Here is a 27,927-nt window from a genome sequence, read left to right as displayed (position 1 = left end):
GGCCGATAAGTATCGAACGTTCACTAGAAGCTAACGGTATGTTGTTACACGAAAATAAATCATTTTTCAGAATCATATCCGGCCGGCTTTCCACTTGCCCTGAACGTATTCGTAATTCGTAATTCATGATTCGTTATTGAAGGTCACTCGTCGAGGTCGATCTCCTCAAAAAAAACCTCTCGAATACTCTCTCAGAAACCCTGTCTAAGTCTACGCAGGCGTAGAAGCAAATTCCATTTTATATTTTCCATTTCCTTTCACGCGAGTAATCTCACGTCCGGTTTTCGGACGTGCCCCGACTACCGAGATACATACTCTATACTGGTACAATCTGTGTGCCGCCGCAACAAGCAGGCGACTCTAGAAGACATCTGTAAACAACAATATATTTTCTTCGGCTACTTCCGGTCGTATACAATGGGCACAAGAAGTTATTCTAACACGCTTGCAGCCTGGTGAAAATAGATCCACTTCCCTTCAATTAGAATCTATTCATCATTTTTGGACAAAATCAGCTGGTGCCCATGGTCCTGGAACACCCTGTATATTTCGCGAGTTGGCAGAGCCACTCGCGAGATCGTAAAATGTATTTCTGGCGAGAATTCTACATATTCGTATTGGCCCCTATGTCTAAACATCCGCGAGTTGGTGATAAGCGAACGACTGCGGAGCACCAATTAGAAAATGATGGATTTAAAGCTTGCAGGCTTCTCTCTGCACAATTGCACAGAAATCAAATATTTGCCCAAGTTCGCGTATAGTATTTCAACAAAACTCAGACAATAAAAACTCCGAGGCCGGATTGCTGCCATCAATCGACTTTTGACGAATCGAGACTTTGCGAGACTTTCCGAGGCCACGCAGCGTTACCAATACTGTTCGACCGAACACCGTTCCATTCTACTTACGAACGTTATTCCCCCATTTCAGCCGAACGGATTCCACATTCAAATATCAATCCTTTCGCCGAAAGAATTTCTATCAAAGTGTTGGCATTATAAAGATTCTTCCTTCAAAAAACGATACAATAAATTTCTTTTTCCAGGCTTCCGTTATGATAAAAATTACGAAATGTCGAAATAAATTTAGTTTTGTTATTCTTACAAAGCAAGTTTCAAAACTCAATAAGTTTAGTGTTTAAAAAAATAAGACACACATTTAACCCTCGCTGTCTTTAGAATCTCAATAATTTTAAAATGAGAAATGTAAAACCTGTAATTTTGTCTGGAAAAAAAATCAACAACGCGTTGCCGCCGCCCTTCACTGCTAACCTTTGAACAGGTTGCGTTGAAGTTCCACTCCTAATCAGGGAGGCTCTATTATCTTAACGAGAAAACCTCTTCCAAAATGTTACAGTGCCATTTTTAATGAGCCTTTGTCTAGCCTCTCGGGAGAGACAATGGCTAACAGTTCGCGAGCAGTTAACAATTAAAGTTGCACCACCCGCCACACCACTCACTTCGGCCTCTGGGTATGTACACCCGGTGCATCCGAGCAAACGCTTAATCTGATAACTTTTAACCCCCACTCCCATCTCACAGGCTATTTGCGTACCTCGAGACACGTCGAAGCCGAGTCATCGGTTAATTAACCCATTAACGTCCGTCCGCTGTACCCGAACAAGTACACACGATATTCTAACTTTTCCAGCCGGCTCTAGACAGAATTCCGAAAAGCAATCCGAAACATTCGTTTCTCATCGCATCTACCGGTAAAATTGGTATACAGAGAAATTTTCTGTGACAACGAGAGATCTCGAACGTTGTTCTGAAAATTGGTCGTATAATTTCTAAGAAAAACGAAAGGAATGCGTCGAATCTAATGCAAATGCATTCGGAGAAAAGAGAGATTATTTCCAAAGCGATGGATGTACGATAAACTGTGCGAACCGTCTCGTAGAAGGCGCGAACGCGACAATCGTCGCGAAAAAAATTACATAAGAACACCCCCGCTGAATATTCAGGTCACACGGTTAACGCCTATCGAGATAAACACAATGTCGCACGGCGCTGCCGTGTAAACGGAGGCAGGAGGACGGAGAGAAGGATGAGCGACGAGGGAAGCGAAGACAGAAAGAAGGAGAGAGAAAAAATAAATAAATAAACCCGGACACGTTCGTTAAGCATCACCGGCCTCTTTCAAAGACTATAATGGCTCCCCCCCCCCTCCACGAGTATTTTCGAAACTGTCGATTCCTGTTCGATGCAACAAACATCGGAAAAAGAATCGCAGCTTCCTGCTTTCGTATCTTTCTATAAAAGCCACACAGTCCTCAAAATAAGCAATAAATTCTGCACGACATCTTTATCTCTCTTTTTCTTTGATCTCTTCTTTCCCTAGTTTGCAGTAACGATTATCATAGAATCCTGTACGGTAAACACTGTATCTCTCTCTCTGTACTATTGTTACAAAACCGGTGATGTTACGATATTTTATCACACTACTGATGTCTCTGCGTGTACGACATGTAATGCGAGAGAACTTCCAACTTTCAAAATCAGCTTATGACAATCAGATCTCGCAGAAAGATCTCGCACTATTCACAATTATAGTTTTAACCCTTTTAGTGCCGAACGACGATATATCGTCGTTTAGTACACTTGCGAAAAGTGCCAACGACGATATATCGTTGCGCATGCTGTGGCGTTTTATTATACGCATCACGGGAGATATATTCCTTAAGATAATTTTATCAAACGTTAAAATGGTTCAAATTCTATGCAATACAATTGAAAAAAAATGTTTATTTGATTTAACTTTTTGTTATATCTGATGTCGATTAGTGCCGGGGCTCTGTATATGTTAGAGCGATAAAGTAGAGACGAGATATGGGACAACTTGGGACCGTAAACGCAGTCCTCGTGCATCGACACGGCGGAACTGAAATCTTTCTTTCAGTCTTTCTTGATAAGTTGAGTGAGTAGTCAGTGTTCGAAAACCGTCAACGTTTTGTTCAGTGTCAGTGGTAAAGTTAGAAGCAGAAAGTTTTGTGCATTTCGTCGCTACCATTTTATAAAAACTACACCCTGTTACGGACATGGATGACGAAGAATTAGTCCGAATTGTTGACGCGTTAGAACTCAATAAAGAATTTGTAAGTATTTTTTAGGCACGGTATAAAAGGTGCTCGAGGCACTTCTCCTGTAGTGGATCTGTCTACGCTTGTCGCGCATTATGAAGTTGTCATCTTGTTCTCAGGGCCGGTATTGGTTATTTTTTTTTTAGAAATTATTGAAAATGTAATACTTATAGTTTATACCATGTGAACTGCATAAAATTGACCAACCGATGATTAGTGAAAATAGGCGTTGCAAAAGAAAAGTTAGTTTTTCTGATTTTGATCATTCCTTATACTGTTATTATTTATGTGATTTTCAATTAGTATTCTAATATAATTGGCATTACATTACTCTCCCATTCTTTCCCAGTATGCTGCATTTTGAATTTTTTAATTATCATTCTTATTTTTATTTGTATGGGCGTTTTCCGAAACCCTAGTAAATTCCTCAAATTCGTGCGGTTATCTTCGCACAGGCATCGGTTTTCGTTCGACACTAAAAGGGTTAATAGCGAGAAGGAGTATAATTTCGAATTTTAGAACATTTACCGACAGCCAGCCGCGACGAACATTTTCTACACATTGTGTACTATACTACATACTGGTACGTGCACGCGTACGTATATCACGCGTAATAGCTGCACAACGCCGGTGCCTGCCTATGAAAAATAAAAATTCACATTGCTTATCGATCTCTCCCGATGCCCCCGCTGTTCTACTATAGGCCGCCGAGCGATAACAACACGCATGCATACACGTGCAGCAACATGCCCTCATCTGCACACGCCTGCACACACCTATACAATACACCTGCTCACTTGTAACGTGTTTTGCACCACGGAGCGCGCCAACATTATACTTTCGATTAAATTACTCGTTGGAATGGTAAAAATTAAACGATCTCAGAAATATTTCGAAAAAATACCACATGCTCTTACTTGAGTATAAATGGAAACCCAATGACAAAGATAATCATGGAAATGTTACAAATTCGATACGTCCCGCAATTGAATGTAAACCTTAGGTTTACAAATATTACGCAAATATGATATACGTTAAATATGAACGAACAATGCAACACATAGTATAAGTAGAAACATCCTTCTTTAAAACCGATCCAGTTTTATCGTCGTACGGCTGGTTTTTACGAAACTACGACATTCAAGTGTCAACAATTTCTCGAAAATCAGAGAAAATACAAAAACCGTATTATAATAAAGAACGTACGATTTCCGATTGCATAACGGAAAAACGTAGACAGGGTTAGATTTCCAATCAATGTAAACTACTTTCTTTTGGTGATTGGCGGTTTCTAGCGTGAAATCAGCTTCATCGTGAACAGCAGCAAAAGCTTGCAATGTTATTGCAATTTCTTGTGGAACATAGAACTCGTGTCGAAATCCAAATAATGAAAATCGCTAATTGCGGTTCTCATTACCTACTTTCATGTCGCTCAGCTTGAAAGCGAGGACGCTTCCAGCATGCGATATACGCTGTAAAAATGAATTCATTTAAGGAAAGAAGCGCGAATATCTGGTCGTGACCCGCGGGAAAATTAAGTAACCAATATCCAGAGAACGCAGGCGGCCACAATTCATGCTTTGATTACGCTATTCAACGTCGTTATCGCACAATCAATACAGATGTATACGTATAAACGACGTATTGCGATGGGTCGCATCGTGTTGTACAAACAGATCTTTAGCACAATTACTATAGCTTCTACAATATTTATTAGACATAAATCAGATTCTGTTCGATTATTCTCTACGCACAGTATGGTACCATGAAAAATGCAAAATAATAAGTTTGAATAAATATAATATTTGTTGACAACGCAGCAGTTCTATCTATTCAAAAAATCTTTTTCAAAAGTGTCGGTGTCGAAGAGAATTCCGAATGCAGGGAATCATTGGCGAGGCAAATAACAAGCCAGTTATTGGCAGCATGGAAGCGGCGCACAAGAGCTTCTTCGAATATTTCGAAGAAATCCAACTGTGTTTGTTTTTTCTTACAAATACTTCGTTAAGATACGACTACATCGATTCTGCACGAATCAACGTAAATACATAAATAAACAAATAAGAATGTAAATCAAGGAAGGGCAATGTCCGCTTAATGATTACTCTCAATTTCATTCCTCAGTAAGTTCTCTAATCATCGCAATTCTTCGCCAAGCAGACAAGCATTTGAGAACGAAACAGATGACTCTCGATTTGATAATAGTTCATATTTCTAATTTAATACGAACTAAAAATATCTTCGTAGCATAAACGACTGTGACATGTTAATTAACATTGCGACGAGTTTCCCATGAATATTTCCAGGGCGAATAACATCATAATTTCTTTCAGCCGCATAAAGAAGTACGCGGAATGCAACAATGAGAAAGAGAACAAACGAACAAAAAAAAATTGTTTAATTATGATCAGCAATTCGATCGTATTCCCACCAACGATGCACGTTCATTGTCAGTAGTAAATTTTGAGATCGCATTAGTGCCATCGAAAATAGACCGTGAAGTAAACCGAATACCATGCGTGCAGGAATTACGCGCACCTCGTTAAATCCTCCATCAAATCCGCGCGATTTACTTCGACGATAAAATTCAGTTACATTTCCCTCAAGGGAACACGTATTCTGTTGTATTAAATTTTCGAGAAATTAAAAATTCTCCACCAATACACATGGAACAATCATTCCGGAACTATTTCATCCACCAATCGACCAGACAAAAATCCTGACATTTGCAAGCAAACTCCGGTTCGTATGGCCATATTAGACACAACAAACCGTTATAGAACTTAGGGGCAAAATGTATTCAAGAAGAATGAAAAATTCAGTAATTACGAATTTCAGCAGAGTGTCGACAATTTTCGAATCAATAAAATTCTGCTGAAAAAAGATATTCGTCGTGAATCGTCTCTTTTACCATAAAAGAAACAGGAAAAGTTTGTGCTATCGAAAAACAACACGTACAACAGATATGATTGCGAAAACAATAGAATCACAAGAGGCTCACGTTTCTGAACAGCTGATAGCCGATCATTGAAAGAAGGGAAGAACAGCCTCTATTCATTGCTCTTAACAATTATTCGTTTAACTCTTAAAAGTGATTCGTTTCCGGAAACAAGTTTAGTAGTCTCGTGAAGGGGCGATCGATCTACAGATCGTTGTACTCGACTCACGTCTATCATTGTACGATAAAAATATCCAGAACGAATCATTTCGCTAGAAGCAGGCACTGTTCCCGCTTTAATCACGCTAAACAGATTATTTTTGGTTTAAGCTCTTGCATAATGCTTCTGTTTATGTGCTCTCTATGGTTATCCTCCTATTCTAATTTATTTTCTCTTATTCTAGATAATCTATTTTCTTTGATTTCCTAAATTTTAGTACTTAAACTCTCTGTGACCGATGACCGGTCATCATCGATCAGCGAACAACTGTGTTGATATGCCAAATCCCTGCGATTCATAGGCTCTCATTTTTCCGTTCTATTATTTACAATAACTTAACGACTCACGGCGCAAGTTTCAATTAATTACACTATATCGCGTCGCAACAATTCACAACTATTGCCCCTAAGTCCTGTCCTTCCCCGCGCCTACTCCGAAATAGCTTAGGCGCATTATACAAAAATGTCTCGTGCGTAATTTGACAAATCGAATCTCAACCATTACACATCATTATTATTTACGACGTCTTTCTATTTCTATCTTTTCAAACGCAAACATTCATTTCGTTTGCTTAACAAACGAATCTTAAATCCGAATCGATTCAATCGATTCACTCAGTTCTGTTAATACAATACTAAACAAAAGATAGGTATACAGTCTGTTAAGTTAACCCATTCGAGGTCAATCACGTACCTGGCGTACAATGCCATTCCTAAACGAAAGGACGAACGACACACTGTACGTGTGTAACGATCGTTGGTTTATATTATAAATAAAAAGTATGTTGGCTCTAGGTGGCGGACTTTCGAGAAGTCGCTAGCCTCGAGTGGTTTAAAGAACCCCGCGATAACGGACCTGTTACAGAGAATTCTGAAGAGAACTTACGTTGATCTGAGACTGCGATGGGTTGACGGTCCGCACGATGAAAATTCAATAAACGCAGAGCGAAACGGAGCAAAACGGAGTAGAGCTGAGCGAACAAGGGAGAAGAGATACGTAGGGGATCGAGTTCAGAGGTGAAACTCGGGTAGTTTCGGCTTGCGAGGTGGCTGCTGCTCGAACGTAAGGTGGATGACCGCGTTCCGATGGTTTCAGGATGGTTGGTCGATGGCTTGGCGCTCACGATACACACGCTTGCTTACTGGCTTGTTTGCTAGCTTGTTCACTTGCTGGTAGTATATTGCGCCGGGCAGATACAGTAACGCAGCAATCCTTGCTAGTACTTATCCTAGCAACGATTAGTCAAGTTGTGTCGATGAAACGAGCCGGCACGGTGAACACGACCGGAGACGCGCTCGATACGTTCCTCATCGGCCAGCCAGAGTTTCGGCGAACGAATTGCACGTATAACCAAAAAACTTATTATAGAAACTAGAAAACTAGAAACGAGAAAATAGACCACGCGTGTACGCGGTCGCCGCTAGACTGGATATGCCCGGGTTGAGAGAGCGAACCACGCATCCTCTGGCCCAACCAATCGCTGCCCTCTCCTCACCCCCTCCCCTACTTCGTTCTCTCACTCACTTTCCTTCACTCTCCCTCCCCCCACTGTCTTTCTCTTTCCAATCCTATCAAAGAAAACCGCCCTTAATCGAGCACCCTCCACGCCACCATTTCAAAGGCGCCGCACATTGCCTGTAAACATCCCAAAGCGTTAGACACGGCAGTCTCTATTTATCTGTAGACTATTTTTTATTTTATTAAACCTTAGATGAAATAAAAATAAAATCGTGTAATATCTTTATAAATGCGGTCCAGTTATTTTTAAAAAACAGCACAAACTAATCTCGTTCAGAGTTTGATACATAGTTCTACCGCTAACAGTTTAATACATACAATTAGCTTAATGTGTTTATAATGAAAGACAATAATAATAGTTAACATCTCTAAAAATATCGTTACATATACAATTTTTACTACGATGCTCAAATTCAATTGAAAATTAATTCAAATGCCATTCAGGTTTCTGCGGAAAGGTTACAGGAAAAATATGATTTTTCAATTATATAAATGTACTACCTAGAACTTGTAACTCAGTGCATAATTTAATCCGTAATCTTGCGATATTATACAGTAAACTTGACTTCTCGTTAATACCTAATTATTAAGTATTTTCTATAAATTTTACAATAATAAATAATTAACATAACTAACGTTAAACGAATTCACTCTTTCAGCAGTCGAAAATAATTTCTAACTATGTTTACCAAATCTTCTACTTTTTCTATTATTCGATTATAAATGTGTGTCTAAATCTGTATCACAAATTATCATTGCTGTAGACTTGCCTTTTTTATTGTAAATTATTTATTTAATATTCGATTACTACGTGCTTTGATCACCATTTTATATAAGGAGACGTGAGAAAGATTTATTTAAAAATCCTGAAAACTATTCAATCATATATCATCAAACATTTCAACATTAGTTCATATTCTAAAAAGTTCGCGATTCTGTTCATGTTTGTTCGTTAGATGTCGTTGGGGCGGTCACGTTCGTAACGAGTAATTTAAGTTGTTTGAATTGAATAAAGAAAAAAGTATGAATTAGGCTATATTAAATTCGCCATATTTAATTTTTATTATTTTCCTTCGAATCGAAGGAAATTCGAATAAATTCCTTTCGAATAAAAGTATTAATTAGGCTATTTTAAATTCGCCATATTTAATTTTTATCATTTTCCTTCGAATCGACATTATCATGTAACACGATTTGGATCGTGCTTTCCTATGGCGAACGCGTGTAACAATCTTATAAAATTTTTATTACAGGAACATCTAACGAGAAACTGTTACATACATATTTTACATACATATTGCATATGTGCATATGTAAAACCAAATACATACATATAGTAACCCCTACGCACAAGCATCCTGACGGGGACAATCGTGAGCTTGTGTACAGGGAACGAAGCAAATTTCTTGACTCTGATTGGCTGACGATTCTCATCTGAACAGTAATGCTCTCATAGTCAGTGACAAAGGGAGGAGATAGCGAATAAGTAAGACAAGCCGACATCAGATACATATACGAAACGAGTCATACCGACCCAACGTAGCTTGTCTCACTTTACCGTGTTGGCAGTCTCACTTTTTTCGCGCATCTGTCGCCTAGCGCTCCATCTGAAATGCGTGGCGCAATATTCAATTTGTTCTTGTCACCTAGGAGAATTCTGAATTACATTTGCAGTCAATTAGCGAACAATTCTCAATGTACATTGAGATATGTTTGAGTGTATGTTTATGCAACAAATTGAGCTGAATCAGGTGGCGTGGCCCTTTAGATATTTTGCCAAAAAGAATTCTTCCCAAATTCTCTATTACGTCATAAGAAACAGTTTTAATTTTACAACATCCATCCTATTTACCCGATCTATCGCCAAAATTCCACGGAATAAACACTTTGTTTGCGAAGATAGTATTCAAATTTGCATAGCCAAATTTCTTCTTTCAAAAAACCAGAACTTGTTTAAAAATGTTATTCATACGTTAGAAGCTCGTTAAAAAATGGTATCGGAGCAAAGGGATCCTAGTTTTTATTTGAACAAATAAACATCTTTTAGAAAAAAGATATAAAGTTTACACTACACTCACTTCCAATGTTCATTCATTAACTTGCGTTAACTTCAGAGCAATGAATTAATTAGATGAACCTTATTGAACTCAACTTGACGCATATGCGTACATTCAAAATAAATACATATATCGCAATGTTCATTAAGCATCGTTCGGCATACTACGAGATGACAAGTACACACCAAATAATGCACTGTGCGTTTCAGATGGAGCGCCGGGCATACTGATGCGCGAAAAAACCGAGGCTACAAGCACGGTAAAATGAAAAGGCCTAGGTTTCTTGCCCGTGTAAACACTTGCACATGGAACTCACTGGTTTCGCTCTGCCTTTCTCGATCATTGCCCGTTCTCTTTCTAAAGCAACTGCGCAAAGATGCTTGCTCAGAAGAATGGTGGGGATAAAACCTAACTTGTTAGGAAGAAAAATGTTACTACGTAGGGATTGCTGTACTAACATCCAGAGTTAATTACTTTCCTCGCTCTCTGACTGAACTATAATATTTTTCATTCGAGATAAATGTTTTCTAATATATTTACTTTGTGCTCGATTCCGATCTAAAATTTGGAGATCACCATTGCCTCAAAATATTAAAAATTGTACAAATTTACGGATCCTGGAGGTTATAACAGAAATGGAACTTTCATTACTGAGAAGTAAATTTCGTGGCTCTATGCTGGGTGCCTTAATTGGCGATTGTTTAGGTAATCCCTATGAAAATGAAGAACTATTAACGACAGGCATGAAATTAGTTTTACAACGATCCCTTGATAAATTGGAGGGTCCACCTTTCAAAGGTAAAACTCAAAGTTATATGGAAGTTGTTGCACATTTTTGTTGATAGTGTAGATGCCATAGAATATCTTTCGAATTGTGCAGCTCCTGTCATGAAGTTTACAGATGATTCTGCGATGACTTACTCCGTGGCAAAGTCTTTAGTGGAGACAAAAAAAATGGATGTTGTTGACATGGCAAAAAGATTTGTCAAGCATTATTATCAAGAACCTAATCGTGGCTATGGTGCTAATATTGCAACAGTATGACACAATGATACTATTTGAATATAATGGCCACAATTAAATACACAAAATATTAACTTTTGTTACTTATATGTACTCTTAATGCTACAAGGTATTCCAAAAATTACGTGGTAACAAGTTTACGGATATCATAAATCCAGCAAAAAACCAATTTAATGGTGAAGGATCATATGGAAATGGTGGCGCTATGAGAGTTACACCTATTGCTTTATATTGTTACAAAGATTATGATTGCCTTGTAGATACTGTAAGGCAAGCTACTCAAATAACTCATACTCACCCGGAAGCAATAAATGGTTCTATTTTACAAGTAATTAATATTTCTTTCTTTTTACTACAGTCTAATCTTTATAATTATATATTATTTCATGTCATTATAATCTTGTAGGCTACAGCAATTCACCAAAGTCTATTGTTAGATCCTAGGGAACAACTCAATGTTCAAAGTTTTGTTGATAAGTTAATCAATAAAATGGAAAAAATTGAGACAGATGAAGACGAGTATGCTTTAAGAACATATTAAAACTCCTATAAAAGCTATGTCTAAAATAACAAATGAATTTGTATTTCTTTTAGTTTAGGTTTATCAGAACCAAAACCGTACAAAACACAGTTGAATGTATTAAAAAGCTTAATAACGACAGAGGGTGAAGGACCACATGAAGAAACAGTAGCACTAAAATTAGGAACTAATATTTCGGCTTTATATTCGGTGCCAACTGCTATATTTTGTTTCTTGAGAGCACAGCAACCAATCAATGGTATAGAAACAAAAAGTCCATTTAGACGGGCAATCCAATATGCGGTAATATTCATTCATTCATTGTATTTTCATATACGACATCTAGTAATTACTATTAACATTGGTTTTGGTTTATAGATTAGTTTGGGTGGTGATACAGATACTATTGGTAGTATGACTGGTGCAATTGCTGGTGCATTTTATGGAGAAAAGGAAATTAATTCAAATCTTCTGCAACATTGTGAAGACTCCGAAGAATTTAAAAACCTAGCTGATCAGTTATTTGATATAACAATGGCATAATAGTAATATGTAATATTTTTTATACATTGTAATTATTATATTCATATATCAATATCAACATAATCATATGTAGCTAATGTAATTTTAATAAAAACGACTACTTATGAAAATTCGTGTTAGTCAGTAATAATATCACAAATTTGTATATTTATTGAATAAACTTTGAAGTGTCTTTTAATGTAACAAAAATGTGACATTTCTACTAACAGCTGATACGATTCAACATGGCCGCTTGAAAGACATGTTTTCTGTTACGTACAAACAGAAAGACGCCTCCAACAATTGGAGTTTCTTGTTAAATACACAAAAATTAAGGTAAACAATAAAATATTGTGTGGAAGAACCTTATGTTAAAATGGCTTGTAGCGAACAAATATTGGAAGGGTTTATTTGTCCAATATGTATGGCAGAATTTAAAGCACCAACACAACTAACCAAACATTTCGAAGATGATCATAAGGACGACTCAGAAACAGTGAAATTGCTTAAAGGTAAATGTATTTACTAACACTAGTAAAACAAAAAGTAAATAGAGTTATTCAAGTCGTTTTTATTTTCAGATCTTATTGGCAAGGCTAAAAAGATTTTGAAACAAGAAGAAATGCCAGAATCGTTTGTACCACATATAGAGCAACGTAGTACAGAATTAAATTGGGGACACCAAGAAATTGGTATAAATGAACATAAAGAATTTCTTATCTGTATTGTATTAATTCATTTTTTATAGTATATGATTATGTACAACTTTAGGTGAAATAAAATCACACACAGCATATTTTAAAGAAATAAGAAATCCAAGATTGGAACATTCCTCCGCAGAAACAAATAAACGTCTGATAAGGCTAGATAAATTATTAAATAATTTACCAACTGATCCTGGTGACAGAAAAGGTATAACTTTAACACAATCAATAATATAGATTAATTCCATTGTTTCCTGAAATAGTGAATTAATATATATCTTTCTGTTAATGCAGTTCACGAGCGCACAATTGTGCACTGGATAGATGAAAGAGATGTAAAATTATGTCCCAATTGTGCAAAGACTTTCCATATTGCTAGAAGGAAACATCACTGTAGACTTTGTGGAGCTGTTATGTGCCACAATTGTACAGTGTTCTTATCTTTGCAAGATGCAAGTAAGTTTTATAGCTACTACCAGCAACTGACAAAAAAATAATAATTCAGGGTTAACATTTAATAATTCTAGTAATTAATTAATGACAGGAAAAATGACAAGTCCTGTATCTGTACAAGGCGATTCTGCAGTTTCTCCCACTTCTGAAAGACCAATTTCAGAAGGCTTTGGTCTTACAAAGTTGGCTAGATCACCTTCTAGTAGTAGTTTGAATAGTGTTCTATCATTAGTCAATGATTCGGTATCTAATGAAGAAAATTTTAAAATTTGTATGTATTGTGCAAATTTGTTAGATGCGAGAGAGAAACAGAAAGCAAAACATTTTGATAAACCGATTTTGTGTCAGTTTTATGAAAAGATGAAGGCTTATATGGAAGAAGCATCAGAACATATAGAAATGTACACTAAAATGTGGAAATCTCTCAGGTATTTATATTATACCTCGAGTATCAAAAATAATGTTAATACTATATGTGCAAACAATACAATTGTTCAAATTAATTACGACACTCTAATTACATTTGTTAAAATTCATGTATATTAAGAAATTGGTTTTCCAGTCAAGGAGAAAGTACGTATAATCTAGAAGATGCACAAGCTCTGAGACTTAAGATTGCTAAACTAGGTGAAAATATAGACTTAATCAGCAAACGAATATCTGTATTGGGCACGAAATGTGTGGAAAATCCTCCTCAAGCACAAGAAGTCAGATTACACTATATGGTCAGAATATCTGCAGTGACATTTTTAAAAGAAGTGCTACTAAGTGTACAACCTTTGCCAACGCCAGAGCTGTATGCAAAATATCAACAAAAACGTCAGTTGGAATTAGAAGCGAAGAGACAACTAGAAGAAGAACAGAGGGAGAAATCGAAAGAGTTACGTAAAAGAGAAATGTCAAGTAATGAAATTCGACCTTACTCGAAAGAAAATGAGGTATTATTTATATATTTAAGGAAAATATATTGAAATTAAAATTTTTATAATCATTTCAAAAAATGATATTGTTTGTGCAGCCAGTAGTAGTGTTGAATCAAGCACAAGGCTGGGGACCTTCTAATATAGCACCTAAGATGCCTTCGTCTAAGGATCCTATAATTGAACAAATGAATAATCTTCAAGCTTACATTAAACAAGCTAGAGATGATTGCAGGTATGATGAAGTTAATACATTAGAAAACAATCTCAGAGAACTTCGAAGTCTTTATTTCACTATGAATCAGAGTAATAATAGCGACGAATAAATACACTCTGCATCTGCATTTATACATAATATTGTACACTTTATCAAATTTAATAAGACTTAATACATGTTTCTGATATGTCCAATGTTCTGTGCATCTATTTTATGTGTTGCTATTCAATGCGATATATACAGTAAACTTCTTTACATTAATAAATATAATTCCATCACCACATTCAAGTATCTTATGGTACATGTAACTATTGTATTATATGTAATAATGCTACAGAAAGTACTTTTTATGTCGAAGTTTATATGAAAATTGAATGTATTAGTGTAAGAATAAATTACAACACATCTGCATTTAAGTATAAATATCAATATATTTATAGTCACACCTTGCAGGAGATTTCTTTCAACCAAAACTTGAACTTGTTTCAAGACATATATACAAAGTGAGTCGTTTTGTATCAATAATACAGACGATGAATTGAACATATTTATAAATTTGTATTATTCATTGTATTCTAAAACTGTGATAGGTAATTCATCCGATTTCAATACGGTTTGTACTATATTTTTCTCATTAAAACTTGTATTATCTGAAATAGTTGTACAATTTCTACCAAGTTCAATGATACACTCAGGTAAATCTGCCGTCATTAGTTCATTTTGATCAGAATTAAGATCAGGAATACTTAAAGAATTGTTTGTAGTATCAATTTGAATGCTATTAGTAGATGTGACTATGCTATTATCCAAGACAAGTGGAAGTTCATCTGACTTTACTTCCTCGATGTAATTTTGTGTCATTTGTTTTATATTTTGTTCAAATTCCATTAGAGGTATAGGTAATTCAGAAGATAGCAATTCCTGATTTCTAAAATCACGTCTCTGTGAATTACCATCGTTTACATTGAGTATATTTATCTTTTCCTGTTGCTGATTTTCAACATTTCCTAAACACTTTTCATTATGTTTTTCTTTTGTAGAAAACAATTTTGTTGACTGCAAATTTCTTTGTAACGAGTTATCATTCAATGCGTTGTCAATTGTATCAGGATTACTCATATTATTATCGTTGATGTTAGATGGTAATTTAAATATTAAAAATTCATTAGAATAAGTATCGTGTGATTCCACCTTATCTTCTAACAATTTCTTTATTTCTTCATCCGATATATCTACAGGAGCTGCTGGTCCACATTCTGGTCTTTTTGGAAGTTCATCTGGTAACAAAAATGTATGCATTGCATTGAAAATAAACCGTGCATGCTTGTTCATTATACCTTTCAATATGTTGCCTGCTAGGTAATCGGCAGCTCTAAACAATTCTGCTTTCACTAAAAAGTTTAATAGAACACGCAATGTTGGTCTTCTTTCACCCATTGTTCCCCATTCTGATAGAAATATTTCTGCTGCATTTCTCCTTTGTTGTTGTGCAGCTTGCTCAATCATGCTACAGAAATGTATACAATAAGAAGACAATAATTAATATTTTTCTATAGTAATACAATTAGCTAATTACCTAATATGTTCCATATTAAATTTAGGGAAGGAACAATTTTCTGATGTTGGTATGATAGCCATTAACTTTTTCCATGAATCGGATACGTTAAGTATTTGTCCGAGTGTATATAATTCTGCAGGCCTTAGTTTTCTTAATTCTGTTTCCAAACAAACTGTGTTTTGTGACATGATATTTTTTATAACCTCACTATTCAGTGGTCTTATACAATAAATTTTTCTAACAATAATTCGTATTGCTAAAATATAAGCAATATGATAATATGTATACAGAAGGAATTAATATAAAATGCAGATTACAAGAACTATAAAATATACTAGAAAAAGAATTTCTAACCTGTTTTGTAGTAAATATGTCCACTAAATTAACATGTTTTGTACTTAATAATTTCAATATTAAACAAATATTATTTTAATGTTTAATATGAGACTGTTTTTCCTCCGTGTTTAATTTCATGTTCCATAAAATAAATTATTACAAGATTACAGTAAATTATGATAGCAATTAAATTGAATCACCCCATCATTACTATTATATTTTCCACAGTGAGACTTTTTACAAAATGCATGAAGCTTTTGATAAATACTAACTTAAATTATAGTGAAGGATCAGAAATTTGACATATTAACATCATAGTTTGTTTCATTTATATGTATTATAAAAAATGTATATAGAAATTACAGTAAAAATAACATTTTTTCCATATAAAAATGCCAAGCATACAAAATATCACAGGCTTGATGAAAGTGCAGTATACTAAACTAATCTAAAATAAAATCATCTTTTAATTTAACACTAAATGAAATTTTTAACAAAATTATTAGAAGTAATCAAGAAAACAGTACAAACCATCATTTCACAACCTGTCAGATATATCTTTTGCATTCTCTTTGCTATTAGCGATCCGAGAACCAAATTGAAATGCTCTTTTAGGAAAAGTAGCTGTATTTTGAAAACCTAGTTTATATGCTAATAGGCGCAATAATAATTTGTCTCCTAAACCAGAGGGCATCTTATCTGTTGGGTAACACCTAGAAGATTTTACAAATTTATTTAAATTTGTATTTCTCTTTATATTTTTAAAATCTAAATTTACCTTTCCCATGGTTTTAATTGTTGCACATACTCCACTACATTTTCATCTAAATATGGCAGCCTAGATTGTTTTCCATGATCCAATACAATACGGTCATCACGACCCAGATTTCTCTCAGAAATTCTAGCCAATTCGATACTTAATTCCTCTGCTAATGCATTCCAGCCTTTATGCTTCAATATTGTTCTATGTCTCATGTATCCACCGAACAATTCATCCGCACCCATGCCTAATAGAAGTACTCTACATGGCGATTCATAAATGCAATTGTTTGTAGAAAGTCTACCTATCGCACGACTTGCAAACCACACAGCACATCCTAAACTTTCGTCTAATACCGTACAAAGTGGATACAGCAGATGGCAAATTCTCGAGGAACGATATTGTTGTAATTCTGCTTGTGTAATATTCACCTGAAACAATTATATGTAGTTGCATAATTTTTCATGTTAGAAGTCTTTAAAAATCATATGGAAAATTGAATACTGTACCTCTACGAAATTCCACTTTCTCTTTGGGCAAATGTTTAAAAGCTCTGAAAATGTTTGTCTGCCAGTTTTTCTATCAGGAACGTCATACTGATCTTCTACAATTTGTTTCTCGTTATTTAGACTAGATTTTGTATTAGTTTTAACTGACTTTTGAAATGCAACATTAATCAGGTCTATACATTCATTTTGCGGCACATACGTGTTAGCAATTAATGTTAAAATAGCAGAATCTAAACCTCCAGAAAAAAGTACACCGATTTTCGTGTGATCGCACCGAACATTTTCTCCATTTAAGACTAATTTGATACAATTTTTACAAAGTTTTGGTTGTTTTTTTATTCGAACTTCTACAGCTTTATGAAGAAGTTGTGATAAACGATCTACTCTTTCATTTATATCTTTGTTTTGTAGCAAATATTCTAAAGTTTTGTAAGATTGTTCAAAGAATAAACTATTTTCAAAGCATTCTAGATCTTTGATACTTGGATGTAGGTGTATATTGGCTGTCATGTCAGAGTCAATTATAGTCTCTTTTATATCAATATCTACATCTAAATGTGTTTCTAATGCTTCAATAACATCTGTGAATCTTAAATCTGGTTTTCTCCATGGATAGCATGCCAAATTTATCCTGGAGCTGGACAAATTCATCATAAAAAGGCCAATCGCAGGAACTTCTACGATACCTTTAATCTGCTTGTCACCGACAGACATTAAAGTTAAATTATTTTCATTTGTATTTGTTTTCAGAAGCAAGCTATGCCGCCCTATTATATCTCTACCAAAGTATAAACAGTTATTAGATTTTTTGAAGTATATAAAACTGTATGGTCCATGAATTTCTTGAAATACGGACATTACATTTGAAGAAGACTGTAGAGAAGTCAATATCACATCTGTGTCGCATATATTATCTTGAGCCTAAAATAATAAATATAATTGAAAGTTTTAAATACTAGTATTTAATAATAAGATTAGCAATTAAATAGCTTATTGTAGTAATAATATAAGATATTTACCAATGTTTCAGAGAATACATCTCCATTCCATAAAAGGATATTACCAACAGAATCTACAATTGGTTGTACAGTTAAATTAAAACCTTGCATCCATAATACAGAGGCAGCAAAATGACCGTACCAATCTTCATTTAAATGTTCTATTCTCTCAGCAACATTATCAGGGCCACGTGCAACTATTAAATCTTTACAGCTGTACCACTAGCCAAATATAAATTTAATGTCATATATGTTTGTACATTTTTTAGTGGCATTGTTGCTATATTATGTTATATATGTTACGTTACACGATATAAATTGTAGATTTAACAATTGATTTAATAAAAATATTATATTACCTCACTAGGAATTTCTGGATTATTTTCATAGCTTCGTGAAACATGACAGAATATACCGCACATTGTTAACCGGTATAAACATAACCTTTTTACAAATATTTTTTAACAGAAGATAGTAAATCCTGGTAATATCTATTCATTGAATTTTAATCGCTCACTATGATCGAAGATTTCGGTAATTATAGGTACCAGTAAACTTAGTTTTTTTTTTATTAAATCATATTTATATTTTGTACTCCATCAGCTTTTCTATACTTCTACTCCAAAATTTATTAATGCTTTACCATAGTACAATACGTCTTACCATAATAAGCAGTAGAGCTTATACATTGTAAGCATTTTTATCCCCACCATTTTAATGCGCACATTTGTACATTGGTACATTTACTGTACCAATACATTGAATAATCTTCTTTCAATTGTATTTGAGATCGTGTGTAGAAAGGCGGTTACCGATAAGTAAAACATATTTGTGTAATTCAAAATAGAGTTCGTCTTTTTCTTCTAATAAAATTTATGAAGACATTATTTACTAATACGTTAAATATTAAGGCATTGCGTTACATATTAAGGCGTTATTTATTACGGTATTAATATGTAAGCAAAACTTGTAAGAAAAGGAGCCATAACGAATTCTGATTTCATTTCTCCAGTCATAGTAACCTCCATGTGGTGAAACTCGAGCAATCAATGAAATGTTCGATTTCTAATCAGTTGTGCACGTTGTCGAAAATTTTATAAAGTAATAGATTTTTCTTTAAAAATCAAATTTCGCGCCGCGTATCTCTAATGGCGCGCCATCCGAACGGACACGGATAAAGAATAAGACCGCAAACACAGTAAAGTGGGACAAATTACATCGTTTGTCGATGTGACTTTGTCTAAAATTGTGGGGCAGCACTGTTTAGCTGTGAAGCGTCAACCAATCAGAGGACAAAATCTCATTATTTGCTTTATAATTTTAAGCTTATTGCTCCCGCATATGCGTACATGTATGGTAAGCACTACACATAAGGTGCGAAAGAAGTGCATGCATACCCGCAGTATGCACACATATGTAGATATGTACGTACATATAATTGTGTTGTATTGAAGAAAGGAAGTGCATTATAATTTGTTTCGCTCGTGTTTCTATGCAATATTTGCCTTCCCTTTTATCTGTGTTACATATGCTATAAATAACAAAAAATTTAAAAGATGACTCTTCAAAACAATATGAAATGGACATCAAAAATTAAATAATTTTGATTTTAAGTTTTATGTTACACCAATAGTAGCACGTTTATATCAGAAATAAATGAAACTCGCAGTTGGTAATGTGTCGCTATTGGTCGACTTTTTAACAAAGTTAAAGGTGCAGAATATCTCTTCAGGTTTTCACACGCTGCTGCCAAATTACCGAACGTCATGTATAAACATATGCTTTTATGTATACATATATGTACATAAAGAGATCGATGGTAAGGTGAAATTTATTACTGAAATTAAAACCGCCTTGTGGAACAATTTGCATTTAACAGCACATACTGTATACGTATACATACAGAATAGATTGTACACTACACATATCAATTCAGTTATACATAATATATACATATACAATGCATATATATGTAAGAATTGGACGTTGTACCGAATTTAATCGGTAGAAAATAATTTGGGTTTCTCTATAAAACTTCTACATTTCACCATTCGTCGTTCAAGAGTGAGCTAATAGAGTAACTTGACAAGAATTGCCATTACTTTTAACAGCTTGTTGATCTATTTACAATATGATCAATACAGGGTACGTAATACGGACTGTAAAATAAGTTATGAAAATTATTGCGATGTCATTATTTGATTATTGATAAGCTTAAAAAAGTTGAATAAAAATTGAATAAAAATTTATTTTTCTGCTTAGTAATCCTAATAAATTAAAAGTAGTTTAGTTTTATTTTTAAATTGATAATAAGTACATACCATCTGCACTCTTTTATTGTATGGAATACATTTTATTATAGGAAACTTGCTGGTCGTACTATTTTTATTACCGGAGCATCAAGAGGAATTGGAAAAAGTATTGCTTTAAAAGCTGCAAAAGATGGAGCAAATATTGTAATTGCAGCCAAAACTGCTGAACCACATCCAAAATTGCCAGGAACAATATATACTGCTGCCACAGAAAGTAAATGTTTTAATTACTACACTTGAAGGAGCAATTCCAGATATTACATTATTTAGCAGATGTGTGTTCTTAAAGAGAAATGACAATGAAATTAACAATATGTTTTAGTTGAGGAAGCAGGTGGAAAAGCATTACCTTGCGTTGTAGATGTAAGAGATGAAGCACAAGTAGTTTCTGCGGTACAGGAAGCACTTAATAAATTTGGTGGCATCGATGTAGTTATTAATAATGCGAGTGCAATTTCTTTAACCGGCACATTAACCACAGATATGAAAAGATATGATCTTATGAACAACATCAACGCCAGAGGAACATTTCTGGTGTAATTATAATACTTTCATTATAACTTATTGTAATTGACAATTAACCCTCTTGTAGTATTACTAAATCCAAGGTATATTTAAGATAATTGAGCAATTTTATTATTTGTAGATCCAAAATTTGTTTGCCATATTTAATGAAGAGCAAGAATCCACATATAGTAAATATAAGTCCACCATTGAGTATGAAATCAATATGGTTTAAAAATCATGTCGCTTATACTATGGCTAAGTATGGCATGTCAATGTGTGTTCTTGGTATGGCAGAAGAGTTTAAACAAAATGGGATTGCTGTAAATGCTGTTTGGCCAAAAACTGGTACATTTTTTCTTGTTTTTTTTTCCACTAGTAGTACTTTAATAAATGAATACTTACCATTTTCATTTAAGCTATTCATACTGCTGCAATTGAAATGTTAAGTGGTCCTGATTCAAATAATTATAGTCGCACACCTGAAATAATGGCAGATGCTGTTTATGCATTAATTTGTAGAGATAGTAAATCTATCACTGGAAAATTTTTGATTGACGAGGAAATATTAAAAACTGAAGGAATCACTGACTTCACTAATTATGCCTGTAATCCAGGTATATCCATATATCATGATTTATATATCAGTCGTGGACACTGGAATATAGCTCTGTATTAATATTGAATGATTGTTAAATTTGTATAAAATTATTATTTTATATTTCCAGCAAACAAAGATAATTTAATGTTAGATTTCTTCTTGGAAGATAATTTGGACGGTTTGAGCTCACAAGAACAAATGGATAAAAAACGTGTTGTTGAAAGGCCTGCAGGTGCACAGTGTAATAATAAATCAAATTTAAAGATTGAACAGATATTTACTGCAATTGAAGCTAATTTAAGTAGCGACCTTGTATCTAAAACAGGAGCCATATTTCAATTTAATGTTAAGGGTAAAAAATAACTGTCAATAATCTACACCTTGAAGCAAGATTTTATTTTTTATTGTAATTTCTGATGTCAATGTTTCAGGTGATGAAGCAGGCACATGGTACTTAGATCTTAGAACTGGTAAAGGTTCAACAGGAAAAGGTGAACCAAGCCAGCCACCAGATGCTACGTTAACTATGGATTCGAAGAACTTTTTTGCAATGTTCACTGGTATATAATTTCACTAAAATTCTACATGAATACTTTACTTACTGGTGACGATTTAACAGTCTTCTAGACTGTCGAGAGCTAACAGTTAAAGATTTCTTAATATATTTTTCAATGAGAATAACAAATTTTTTTACGAGATGGCAGAGTTATAAAAAAAACCTGTTAACGGGCCTCCAGTAGGTAAAGTGATCGTATCATTAGTTATTTGCATTAAAAACTTGATTTATCTGTGAACATTTAGGAAAATTAAATCCAGCATCTGCATTTATGATGGGTAAATTAAAAATCCAAGGCAGTCTTCAGAAAGCAATGAAACTAGAAAAATTAATGCAAAGTCTAAAGTCCAAACTTTAAAAATAAAATATATAAAAAAAATATATAATATAATTTGTGAAGATTAAATATTATACGTGAAACGTTTATACGACTTTTAGGAGTAAGCATGATATATTTTTATATATTGTAATATATTTTGTAACTGTTAAAAAAGTTAATCTATATTCATAGTTACTGATTTGTATAAATTTTTTTGTTAATATATTTTTTATACAATTATGTACATCACAATATATATTTAAATAGTACTTTCCCTATAAAGTATGTGAAAATGTGATACATATTTTGTCATTAAAGTTTTCACTTCTTCATAAGTACCAAAAAAGATAAAACCTCCTAAAGTAATCCACATTACTCGAGGACCAACACCAGCATAAAGCCTGTAAAATTGTTAATATATTTACTTTTTGTATACTGTAAAGACATAGATTATAAAAGCTATCTTACCCATTTAGACCTCTCTCTTTATAAACATCTTGTAAGATATATAATATTTTCAAATGTGAAGAGTTTGTACTTTTATGTGCAAGCATTATTCTTGTTTTTATAACATCCAGAGGTGTAGTAATAGCAGCAGAAAAACCACCTAATTATTTTTGTACACTCAATTAAATTGAAAATTTGATAATTTTTTAAAATTGCAATAATAAATAGCTGGACAAGTAATAAACCTGAAACTGCTCCACAAATAGCGCTCTCGACTGGAAGAATATCTTTACCGGTTTTCGAACTATATATTTTTTTAAGGAATTCCCACAATGGAAATTGTATTAAGCTGAAAGGCATATCTCTGAACACTGTACTCCAATATCCACGGTACAGTAATCTGAGACTAAGATCATTTTTATTTAACACTAAAGCCTGTTTTCTCTGCTTTACAACCTCTACGGGTACCCGTATCACACATGCTGCCTTCATTTAAGTTAAAGATATGTAAATGTTAATTTATAACTTCGTTTGAATAGTTATAGTATTAACAATGCTCATTTCTGAGATATATTACCATTTCTGATAAAGATGCTGCACTCATATGAACCATGGTATGATATTTTTCAGGAACTTTACATTGTGCTATGTTTTTAATTGTCTCATAAGTTACAAAAAATAAGGATGCTAAAATATCATAGACGAAAGAATCATATATGGAAAATTCTTTGTATACTAAGAGCTTATATTTTATATTTACATATTGAATAATTTATAATTACCAGTTGGTGCTGAACCAATCATTACAGGAAGAATTCCTTTATAAAGACCAGAAAATCCTCCTGCTTTTTTGAATCCATGTTTTGCTTGTAATCGTGTTTTTAATGTATCTAACGGATATAATGCTATATCAACAGATGTACCAGCCAATCCTCCAGCCTATTAACAAATGTAACGATAACTAAATGTATTAAACGGTCATTAGAATTGCTAGGTCTGCAAAACAAAACATACATCAATTTCTTGAGATTTTTTATAAATTTAAACATTGGCGTAACGTTTGCTTCACTTACTACTAATGATGTGACGAAAATTAATTTCGTATCTAATGTGTGTAACTGCTCCTTAGACGCTGTCATTTGACATCGATGTTTAACAAAACAATTATACTGAAGAACAAGAACGGCGTGTATCTAGAATATTGTAGTATATATGTATATGAAGTTTTCTAACCTAGAATTACGTGGTACAATATAATTCGGTATAGAATATCACGAAAATTTGTTGTATGGAATAAAAATTACATTATCTCATTAATAATATTGACACTATTAATAATAAATAAATATCATTTTTACAATGTTTATCGACAATATTGATATCTTTGGAATATTGGTCTCATTGCAAGATTTATTCACTGGAACTGCTGACTTTAAAGAAAATGATTTAAAATTACTACTTTTTATATAAAATTACTGTAAATTATAAATTACTTTTTCAAATATTTCTAATTTGTATGCATGTATATAACTCGTTTTGTTGAAAAAAATTATCGAAATATATTCCATTCATCATTATAATTATCATATTTTAAATCACAAGCCGCATTTTAACAGAATTTTTTTTAGATCTTTTTATTGCAAATTATGGTTATCAAAAATGTATGAGAATCTGAAATTTTTCCCTCAACATTTGAATGTTCAATTAAGATACTATATGTATACTACAATTGAGCCGTCCAGTGCACACATCGATTAACTCCACTTTTTGAAAAATCTTAAATTTAAGTGTCAAAGTACTTGGTATAGTCATAACTTTTTATATTTATAATAACTTTCCTGAATAATAAAGATTAACACCATTAAAAGGCAAAATTTTGTTGGCCATTGAAAAATAAGTAATTTATTTCAGAAGCCATTTTGATTAACTCCATACTCTAATGTAATCGTTGTTTTGTTGCCATGCATCAATGCTTTTTTTTTAAACAGCCGAAGATGTTTCCCTGTATCAATAATAATGGTAATAAAATCGCATTGGCAAACAGATAAAAAAAATGTTTGTTTGGCCAGAAACTGAAGGATCTCGTGGGTCTCAAGAAAGTGCATAGCCGATTAAGATGGTCAAAACTGCCCGTAGAGGTTTTTCAATGAGTCATATACCGTTCGATAGCTGACCAATAAAAACACATCTGCGCAAAATTTTAACCCTGTAACTTGTCAGTGAGGGTAGTTACAGGGTAAATTAGATTTCGCGGTTTTCCGGCATTTTACTGCTTTTTTCAGTTGCCAAATTGATTAACTCCACCAGTCACATAAAAACTGTAACATTACCGACGATTATTTTTTGGCTATTCTTTCTTGTTAATTTTATACATCGTTAAATGAAAGCTATATCTGTATTTATGCATTCTACATTATATATGTGAATCTATGTTATAACAGGAATTTTAAAAAACAATGTACATCATTTCATCGCGTTTCTCGACTTTTTGTTTTATGGAGTTAGTCGATGTGTGACTGGCTCAATTTATGTTGTCAATCTCTTTAAAATTTTTTTTGTTAGATCGCGTAAAAGTAAAAAAATGAAAACTGAATTTTTTATATCCTTTTTCATGAGCAAACAAGTTATACCTGCATTTGTTCATTCAATATGCGTATCATGTAATATTAAACCATTTTATGTTCAGATAAGCAATTTGTGAATGTAAGAAATGAATTAGAACAAAAATGATGTTGTATTCGATATATTATATGTATATTACTATATTCTTCACAAACTTGTCACAAACATCGTTTAATGTAGTAGCTGGATTGTCACTCTTTTGATGCGTTCGAACTCTATCGAGGCCAATTTTTTTTTTCATAGATTATACTTTTTTTCAATTTCCTCGTGTATGATTTTCTTACACGATTCCAAAAGTGTTTTTTTAATGTATTAAATATAGTTAAAACAAAATAATGTTAACAGCAATGCGGATACGAGATCATTGCAATATGGCACAAGGCAACAATGAAGGAACGTTTTAATTAAGGTAACGTAAAGGTATGTATAAATGAGAGTGATCTCTTTTATTTTCACCAGTACAGTTAAATTCATAAATGTATTAATAATGTATTAAGGATTTCATATATTTATGGTAATTTATTGTATATTTTATATATTATAACACCATAAATATTTACATTTCAAGAACAACGATAGTGCCACAAGCTATACGTTTGCCGGAGTTTCCAGTTGTTCTAGACTCTTCGCTATGTCCCCATCCTAAATCATCTTTATCAGCATGAACTACAATAGAACGTCCAAGAATGCCATGTGGACCTCTAAGAGAAATTACACTGTCCATAAAGTCTATAGTTGCTACTCCTTGTTCGTTTGCCTTAATGTTGCCCAGATCACCAACATGTCTTTCTGGGTCTTCTGGTCCACCATGCGATTTCTGCAAGAGTAAGATTAGTTAAGGAAAGATAATTATAACCTTACAATTGCGTTGTAAGGTATTTTAGATAAATAGGACTACTTAAAGATTTGTTTCATTTACTGCTGAAAGAAACAACTACAAGAACAAATTTACACTATTATCAGGAATGATTTATAATTTTATAGCATACGTTAAGTGGATTGAAATGTGGCCCAGCAGCCATGCAGCTTTCTCGTACATCTCCCTTCTTGTGTATATGAAAACCATGCTGACCTTGAGGGAGCCCGGTTATCGTACCATGTATACGCACTGGACCATTCTCTACCTTTTGAACAAAACTTACGCTTCCAGTTATATTTGTTTCGCTCGGATTTGCAGGGATCAGATCCGCTATTCCACAAATCATCTAATACACAAACATGTGGTTTTGAGTTCAAACATCAAAATTACGAAATCTTTCGAAATGATAAAGGTTGGAACATTGAAAGTTTTAAAATCTACAAATTTACAATTTTGATTAAAAAAAAGATTTTCTATTTCTAATATTAAGTTTCAATATTAAGTATTCGTAGCACATCATTTGAAAAAAAACGACGCAACAGCAGACATTTATAAGAACTTCAAGGCGATACCAAAATGGCGAACTCATGACTGCTTCTGGTAACCAGTAAAACAAAAGCTTCATCCACTATACGGAAGAGCTTAAAATGGTTTCTGCAATCACTTATCTTAATTTAAATCAAAATGTTTTTCATGTGCTCACCTGAGCTGTAGAAACAGCGGTCATTGTAGCCAGTAACAGTATTAATCGATTCATTCTGAAATCTCTGGAAGAAAAAACAATAAATTCTTTGTGTTTAATATTGCTCGAATAGTTATAAGAAGAGAAAACAAAAAATAATCTATAATGTATGTGTTTTAAAACCCAAGACCCGTTTCACTCGAAAACGTTTGCTTCGCGATACGCGTATGCAATGGAGCGTTTAATACAAGAAGTATCGCAGTACTGTATTGCTCCCATTGAATTACATGTATGGACAATGTCCATCATGTATCGTGATGCAGGCAGCCTCGTGTGATACGGATCTTAGACTGAAAGAGTGAAAACTTTTTAAGTGAAAGGAGCTCTCACCGCAAAAAGATGCTCAGGATCACGTTCTTTGAATAACTGGTTGGATAAGGGTCAAAGTCTTGTTTATATAGAAACTTGTTCCAACGTGATTCAATCCCACCCATTCCTACTCTATTATACATATATCCCTACTCTACTACACATTGACTACATAATACGTACACACGTCCAAGAATTTTACTATGTTTTTTAATTATGTGTTTTTTTAACAATTTCTTTTACATTTCGCGATTAGTTTCTTCAACTTGAATAATAACCACGATTTCTTCGTGGAAATCGCCGTTCAAAGCTATGATTTATAAC

The 27,927-nt window shown here is 33.6% G+C and overlaps 8 protein-coding genes across 18 annotated transcripts in view; 3 read left to right on the top strand and 5 right to left on the bottom strand.

Annotated features, from left to right (window-relative positions):
* LOC144469460 (A-type potassium channel modulatory protein KCNIP1) overlaps positions 1-7,655 on the bottom strand; it is a 31,875-nt gene extending 24,220 nt beyond the window's left edge. Inside the window, exon 1 of the mRNA XM_078179773.1 lies at positions 7,123-7,655. The gene's annotated coding sequence lies outside the window, so the exon portion shown is untranslated. The remainder of the gene's footprint in view (positions 1-7,122) is intronic.
* Positions 7,656-9,254: 1,599 nt separating this feature from the next.
* On the top strand, positions 9,255-12,002 carry LOC144469459 (ADP-ribosylhydrolase ARH3). Of its 3 annotated transcripts, none has more exons than XM_078179771.1 (6): positions 9,255-10,610; positions 10,714-10,850; positions 10,945-11,163; positions 11,242-11,354; positions 11,430-11,658; positions 11,734-12,002. In XM_078179771.1, the coding sequence occupies exons 1-6, from the start codon at positions 10,448-10,450 to the stop codon at positions 11,896-11,898; spliced, it is 1,026 nt and encodes a 341-aa protein (XP_078035897.1). In that variant the 5' UTR covers positions 9,255-10,447; the 3' UTR covers positions 11,899-12,002. The 3 variants fall into 3 exon arrangements, with proteins under 3 accessions (XP_078035897.1, XP_078035896.1, XP_078035898.1); XM_078179770.1 differs by having other exon boundaries at positions 9,258-10,610; positions 10,693-10,850; XM_078179772.1 differs by having other exon boundaries at positions 10,479-10,610; positions 10,707-10,850.
* Positions 12,003-12,128: 126 nt separating this feature from the next.
* On the top strand, positions 12,129-14,280 carry Rbsn-5 (Rabenosyn-5). Its single transcript, XM_078177779.1, has 7 exons — positions 12,129-12,389; positions 12,459-12,569; positions 12,649-12,789; positions 12,876-13,037; positions 13,126-13,462; positions 13,597-13,972; positions 14,053-14,280. Exons 1-7 carry the CDS (start codon positions 12,254-12,256, stop codon positions 14,278-14,280), a joined length of 1,491 nt encoding a protein of 496 aa, XP_078033905.1. The 5' UTR covers positions 12,129-12,253.
* Positions 14,281-14,376: 96 nt separating this feature from the next.
* Tub (interleukin 1 receptor associated kinase 4 tube) lies at positions 14,377-16,297 on the bottom strand. Of its 2 annotated transcripts, none has more exons than XM_078177782.1 (4): positions 16,084-16,297; positions 15,748-15,985; positions 15,509-15,678; positions 14,377-15,448 (listed from the first exon to the last, which is right to left on the bottom strand). In XM_078177782.1, exons 2-4 carry the CDS (start codon positions 15,915-15,917, stop codon positions 14,733-14,735), a joined length of 1,056 nt encoding a protein of 351 aa, XP_078033908.1. In that variant the 5' UTR covers positions 15,918-15,985; positions 16,084-16,297; the 3' UTR covers positions 14,377-14,732. The 2 variants fall into 2 exon arrangements, with proteins under 2 accessions (XP_078033908.1, XP_078033909.1); XM_078177783.1 differs by having other exon boundaries at positions 15,748-15,886.
* A 91-nt stretch (positions 16,298-16,388) lies between these two features.
* On the bottom strand, positions 16,389-19,341 carry LOC144468363 (asparagine synthetase domain-containing protein 1). Of its 3 annotated transcripts, XM_078177776.1 has the most exons (6): positions 18,692-19,341; positions 18,354-18,554; positions 17,335-18,255; positions 16,844-17,256; positions 16,597-16,778; positions 16,389-16,513 (listed from the first exon to the last, which is right to left on the bottom strand). In XM_078177776.1, the coding sequence occupies exons 1-5, from the start codon at positions 18,752-18,754 to the stop codon at positions 16,604-16,606; spliced, it is 1,773 nt and encodes a 590-aa protein (XP_078033902.1). In that variant the 5' UTR covers positions 18,755-19,341; the 3' UTR covers positions 16,389-16,513; positions 16,597-16,603. The 3 variants fall into 3 exon arrangements, with proteins under 3 accessions (XP_078033902.1, XP_078033901.1, XP_078033904.1); XM_078177775.1 differs by having other exon boundaries at positions 16,407-16,778; XM_078177778.1 differs by lacking the exon at positions 18,692-19,341 and having other exon boundaries at positions 16,407-16,778; positions 18,354-18,406; positions 18,475-18,546.
* Positions 19,342-20,010: 669 nt separating this feature from the next.
* Hsdl2 (Hydroxysteroid dehydrogenase like 2) lies at positions 20,011-23,080 on the top strand. 2 transcript variants are annotated; one of them, XM_078177780.1, is made up of 8 exons: positions 20,022-20,477; positions 20,695-20,858; positions 20,967-21,180; positions 21,291-21,496; positions 21,568-21,765; positions 21,877-22,101; positions 22,181-22,309; positions 22,551-23,075. In XM_078177780.1, exons 1-8 carry the CDS (start codon positions 20,464-20,466, stop codon positions 22,661-22,663), a joined length of 1,263 nt encoding a protein of 420 aa, XP_078033906.1. In that variant the 5' UTR covers positions 20,022-20,463; the 3' UTR covers positions 22,664-23,075. The 2 variants fall into 2 exon arrangements, with proteins under 2 accessions (XP_078033907.1, XP_078033906.1); XM_078177781.1 differs by lacking the exon at positions 21,877-22,101 and having other exon boundaries at positions 20,011-20,477; positions 22,551-23,080.
* Positions 22,800-24,945, bottom strand: LOC144468367 (mitochondrial S-adenosylmethionine carrier protein-like). 5 transcript variants are annotated; one of them, XM_078177784.1, is made up of 7 exons: positions 24,796-24,945; positions 24,145-24,264; positions 23,854-24,010; positions 23,649-23,758; positions 23,317-23,557; positions 23,093-23,231; positions 22,800-23,025 (listed from the first exon to the last, which is right to left on the bottom strand). In XM_078177784.1, exons 1-7 carry the CDS (start codon positions 24,820-24,822, stop codon positions 22,884-22,886), a joined length of 936 nt encoding a protein of 311 aa, XP_078033910.1. In that variant the 5' UTR covers positions 24,823-24,945; the 3' UTR covers positions 22,800-22,883. The 5 variants fall into 5 exon arrangements, with proteins under 5 accessions (XP_078033910.1, XP_078033911.1, XP_078033912.1 ...); XM_078177785.1 differs by having other exon boundaries at positions 24,799-24,944; XM_078177786.1 differs by lacking the exon at positions 24,796-24,945 and adding an exon at positions 24,376-24,542 and having other exon boundaries at positions 22,801-23,025; positions 24,145-24,304.
* Positions 24,946-26,114: 1,169 nt separating this feature from the next.
* Positions 26,115-27,728, bottom strand: LOC144468369 (superoxide dismutase [Cu-Zn]). Its single transcript, XM_078177789.1, has 4 exons — positions 27,625-27,728; positions 27,256-27,319; positions 26,683-26,898; positions 26,115-26,510 (listed from the first exon to the last, which is right to left on the bottom strand). The coding sequence occupies exons 1-4, from the start codon at positions 27,726-27,728 to the stop codon at positions 26,250-26,252; spliced, it is 645 nt and encodes a 214-aa protein (XP_078033915.1). The 3' UTR covers positions 26,115-26,249.
* Positions 27,729-27,927: the final 199 nt, after the last annotated feature.

This window comes from Augochlora pura, chromosome 4, assembly GCF_028453695.1.
Source record: "Augochlora pura isolate Apur16 chromosome 4, APUR_v2.2.1, whole genome shotgun sequence".
Classification (NCBI taxonomy): domain Eukaryota; kingdom Metazoa; phylum Arthropoda; class Insecta; order Hymenoptera; family Halictidae; genus Augochlora; species Augochlora pura.
Note: the sequence above shows the minus strand (reverse complement) of the source record. Positions and strands in the feature narration are given on the sequence as shown.

Coding starts and splice junctions, on each gene's coding strand:
- LOC144469459 (XM_078179770.1), top strand. CDS start 10,448: ATGGAACTTTCATTACTGAGAAGTAAATTTCGTGGCTCTATGCTGGGT. Junction 10,851..10,944: donor ATGGTGCTAATATTGCAACA/GTATGACACAAT, acceptor TAATGCTACAAG/GTATTCCAAAAATTACGTGG. Junction 11,164..11,241: donor TAAATGGTTCTATTTTACAA/GTAATTAATATT, acceptor ATAATCTTGTAG/GCTACAGCAATTCACCAAAG.
- Rbsn-5 (XM_078177779.1), top strand. CDS start 12,254: ATGGCTTGTAGCGAACAAATATTGGAAGGGTTTATTTGTCCAATATGT. Junction 12,390..12,458: donor AACAGTGAAATTGCTTAAAG/GTAAATGTATTT, acceptor TTTTATTTTCAG/ATCTTATTGGCAAGGCTAAA. Junction 13,973..14,052: donor CTTACTCGAAAGAAAATGAG/GTATTATTTATA, acceptor TTGTTTGTGCAG/CCAGTAGTAGTGTTGAATCA.
- Tub (XM_078177782.1), bottom strand. CDS start 15,917: ATGTCACAAAACACAGTTTGTTTGGAAACAGAATTAAGAAAACTAAGG. Junction 15,679..15,747: donor TTTAATATGGAACATATTAG/GTAATTAGCTAA, acceptor ACATTTCTGTAG/CATGATTGAGCAAGCTGCAC. Junction 15,449..15,508: donor AGCAGGCAACATATTGAAAG/GTATAATGAACA, acceptor TTTTGTTACCAG/ATGAACTTCCAAAAAGACCA.
- LOC144468363 (XM_078177776.1), bottom strand. CDS start 18,754: ATGTGCGGTATATTCTGTCATGTTTCACGAAGCTATGAAAATAATCCA. Junction 18,555..18,691: donor ATCCAGAAATTCCTAGTGAG/GTAATATAATAT, acceptor ATATTTGGCTAG/TGGTACAGCTGTAAAGATTT. Junction 18,256..18,353: donor ATGTATTCTCTGAAACATTG/GTAAATATCTTA, acceptor TTATTATTTTAG/GCTCAAGATAATATATGCGA.
- Hsdl2 (XM_078177780.1), top strand. Junction 20,859..20,966: donor ATATACTGCTGCCACAGAAA/GTAAATGTTTTA, acceptor AATATGTTTTAG/TTGAGGAAGCAGGTGGAAAA. Junction 21,766..21,876: donor TAATTATGCCTGTAATCCAG/GTATATCCATAT, acceptor TTATATTTCCAG/CAAACAAAGATAATTTAATG.
- LOC144468367 (XM_078177784.1), bottom strand. CDS start 24,822: ATGTGTGCACTGGACGGCTCAATTGTA. Junction 24,011..24,144: donor TTTTCGTCACATCATTAGTA/GTAAGTGAAGCA, acceptor ATTTGTTAATAG/GCTGGAGGATTGGCTGGTAC. Junction 23,558..23,648: donor CAGCATCTTTATCAGAAATG/GTAATATATCTC, acceptor ACTTAAATGAAG/GCAGCATGTGTGATACGGGT.
- LOC144468369 (XM_078177789.1), bottom strand. CDS start 27,728: ATGGGTGGGATTGAATCACGTTGGAACAAGTTTCTATATAAACAAGAC. Junction 27,320..27,624: donor ATCCTGAGCATCTTTTTGCG/GTGAGAGCTCCT, acceptor TTTTTCTTCCAG/AGATTTCAGAATGAATCGAT. Junction 26,511..26,682: donor CACATTTCAATCCACTTAAC/GTATGCTATAAA, acceptor TTACTCTTGCAG/AAATCGCATGGTGGACCAGA.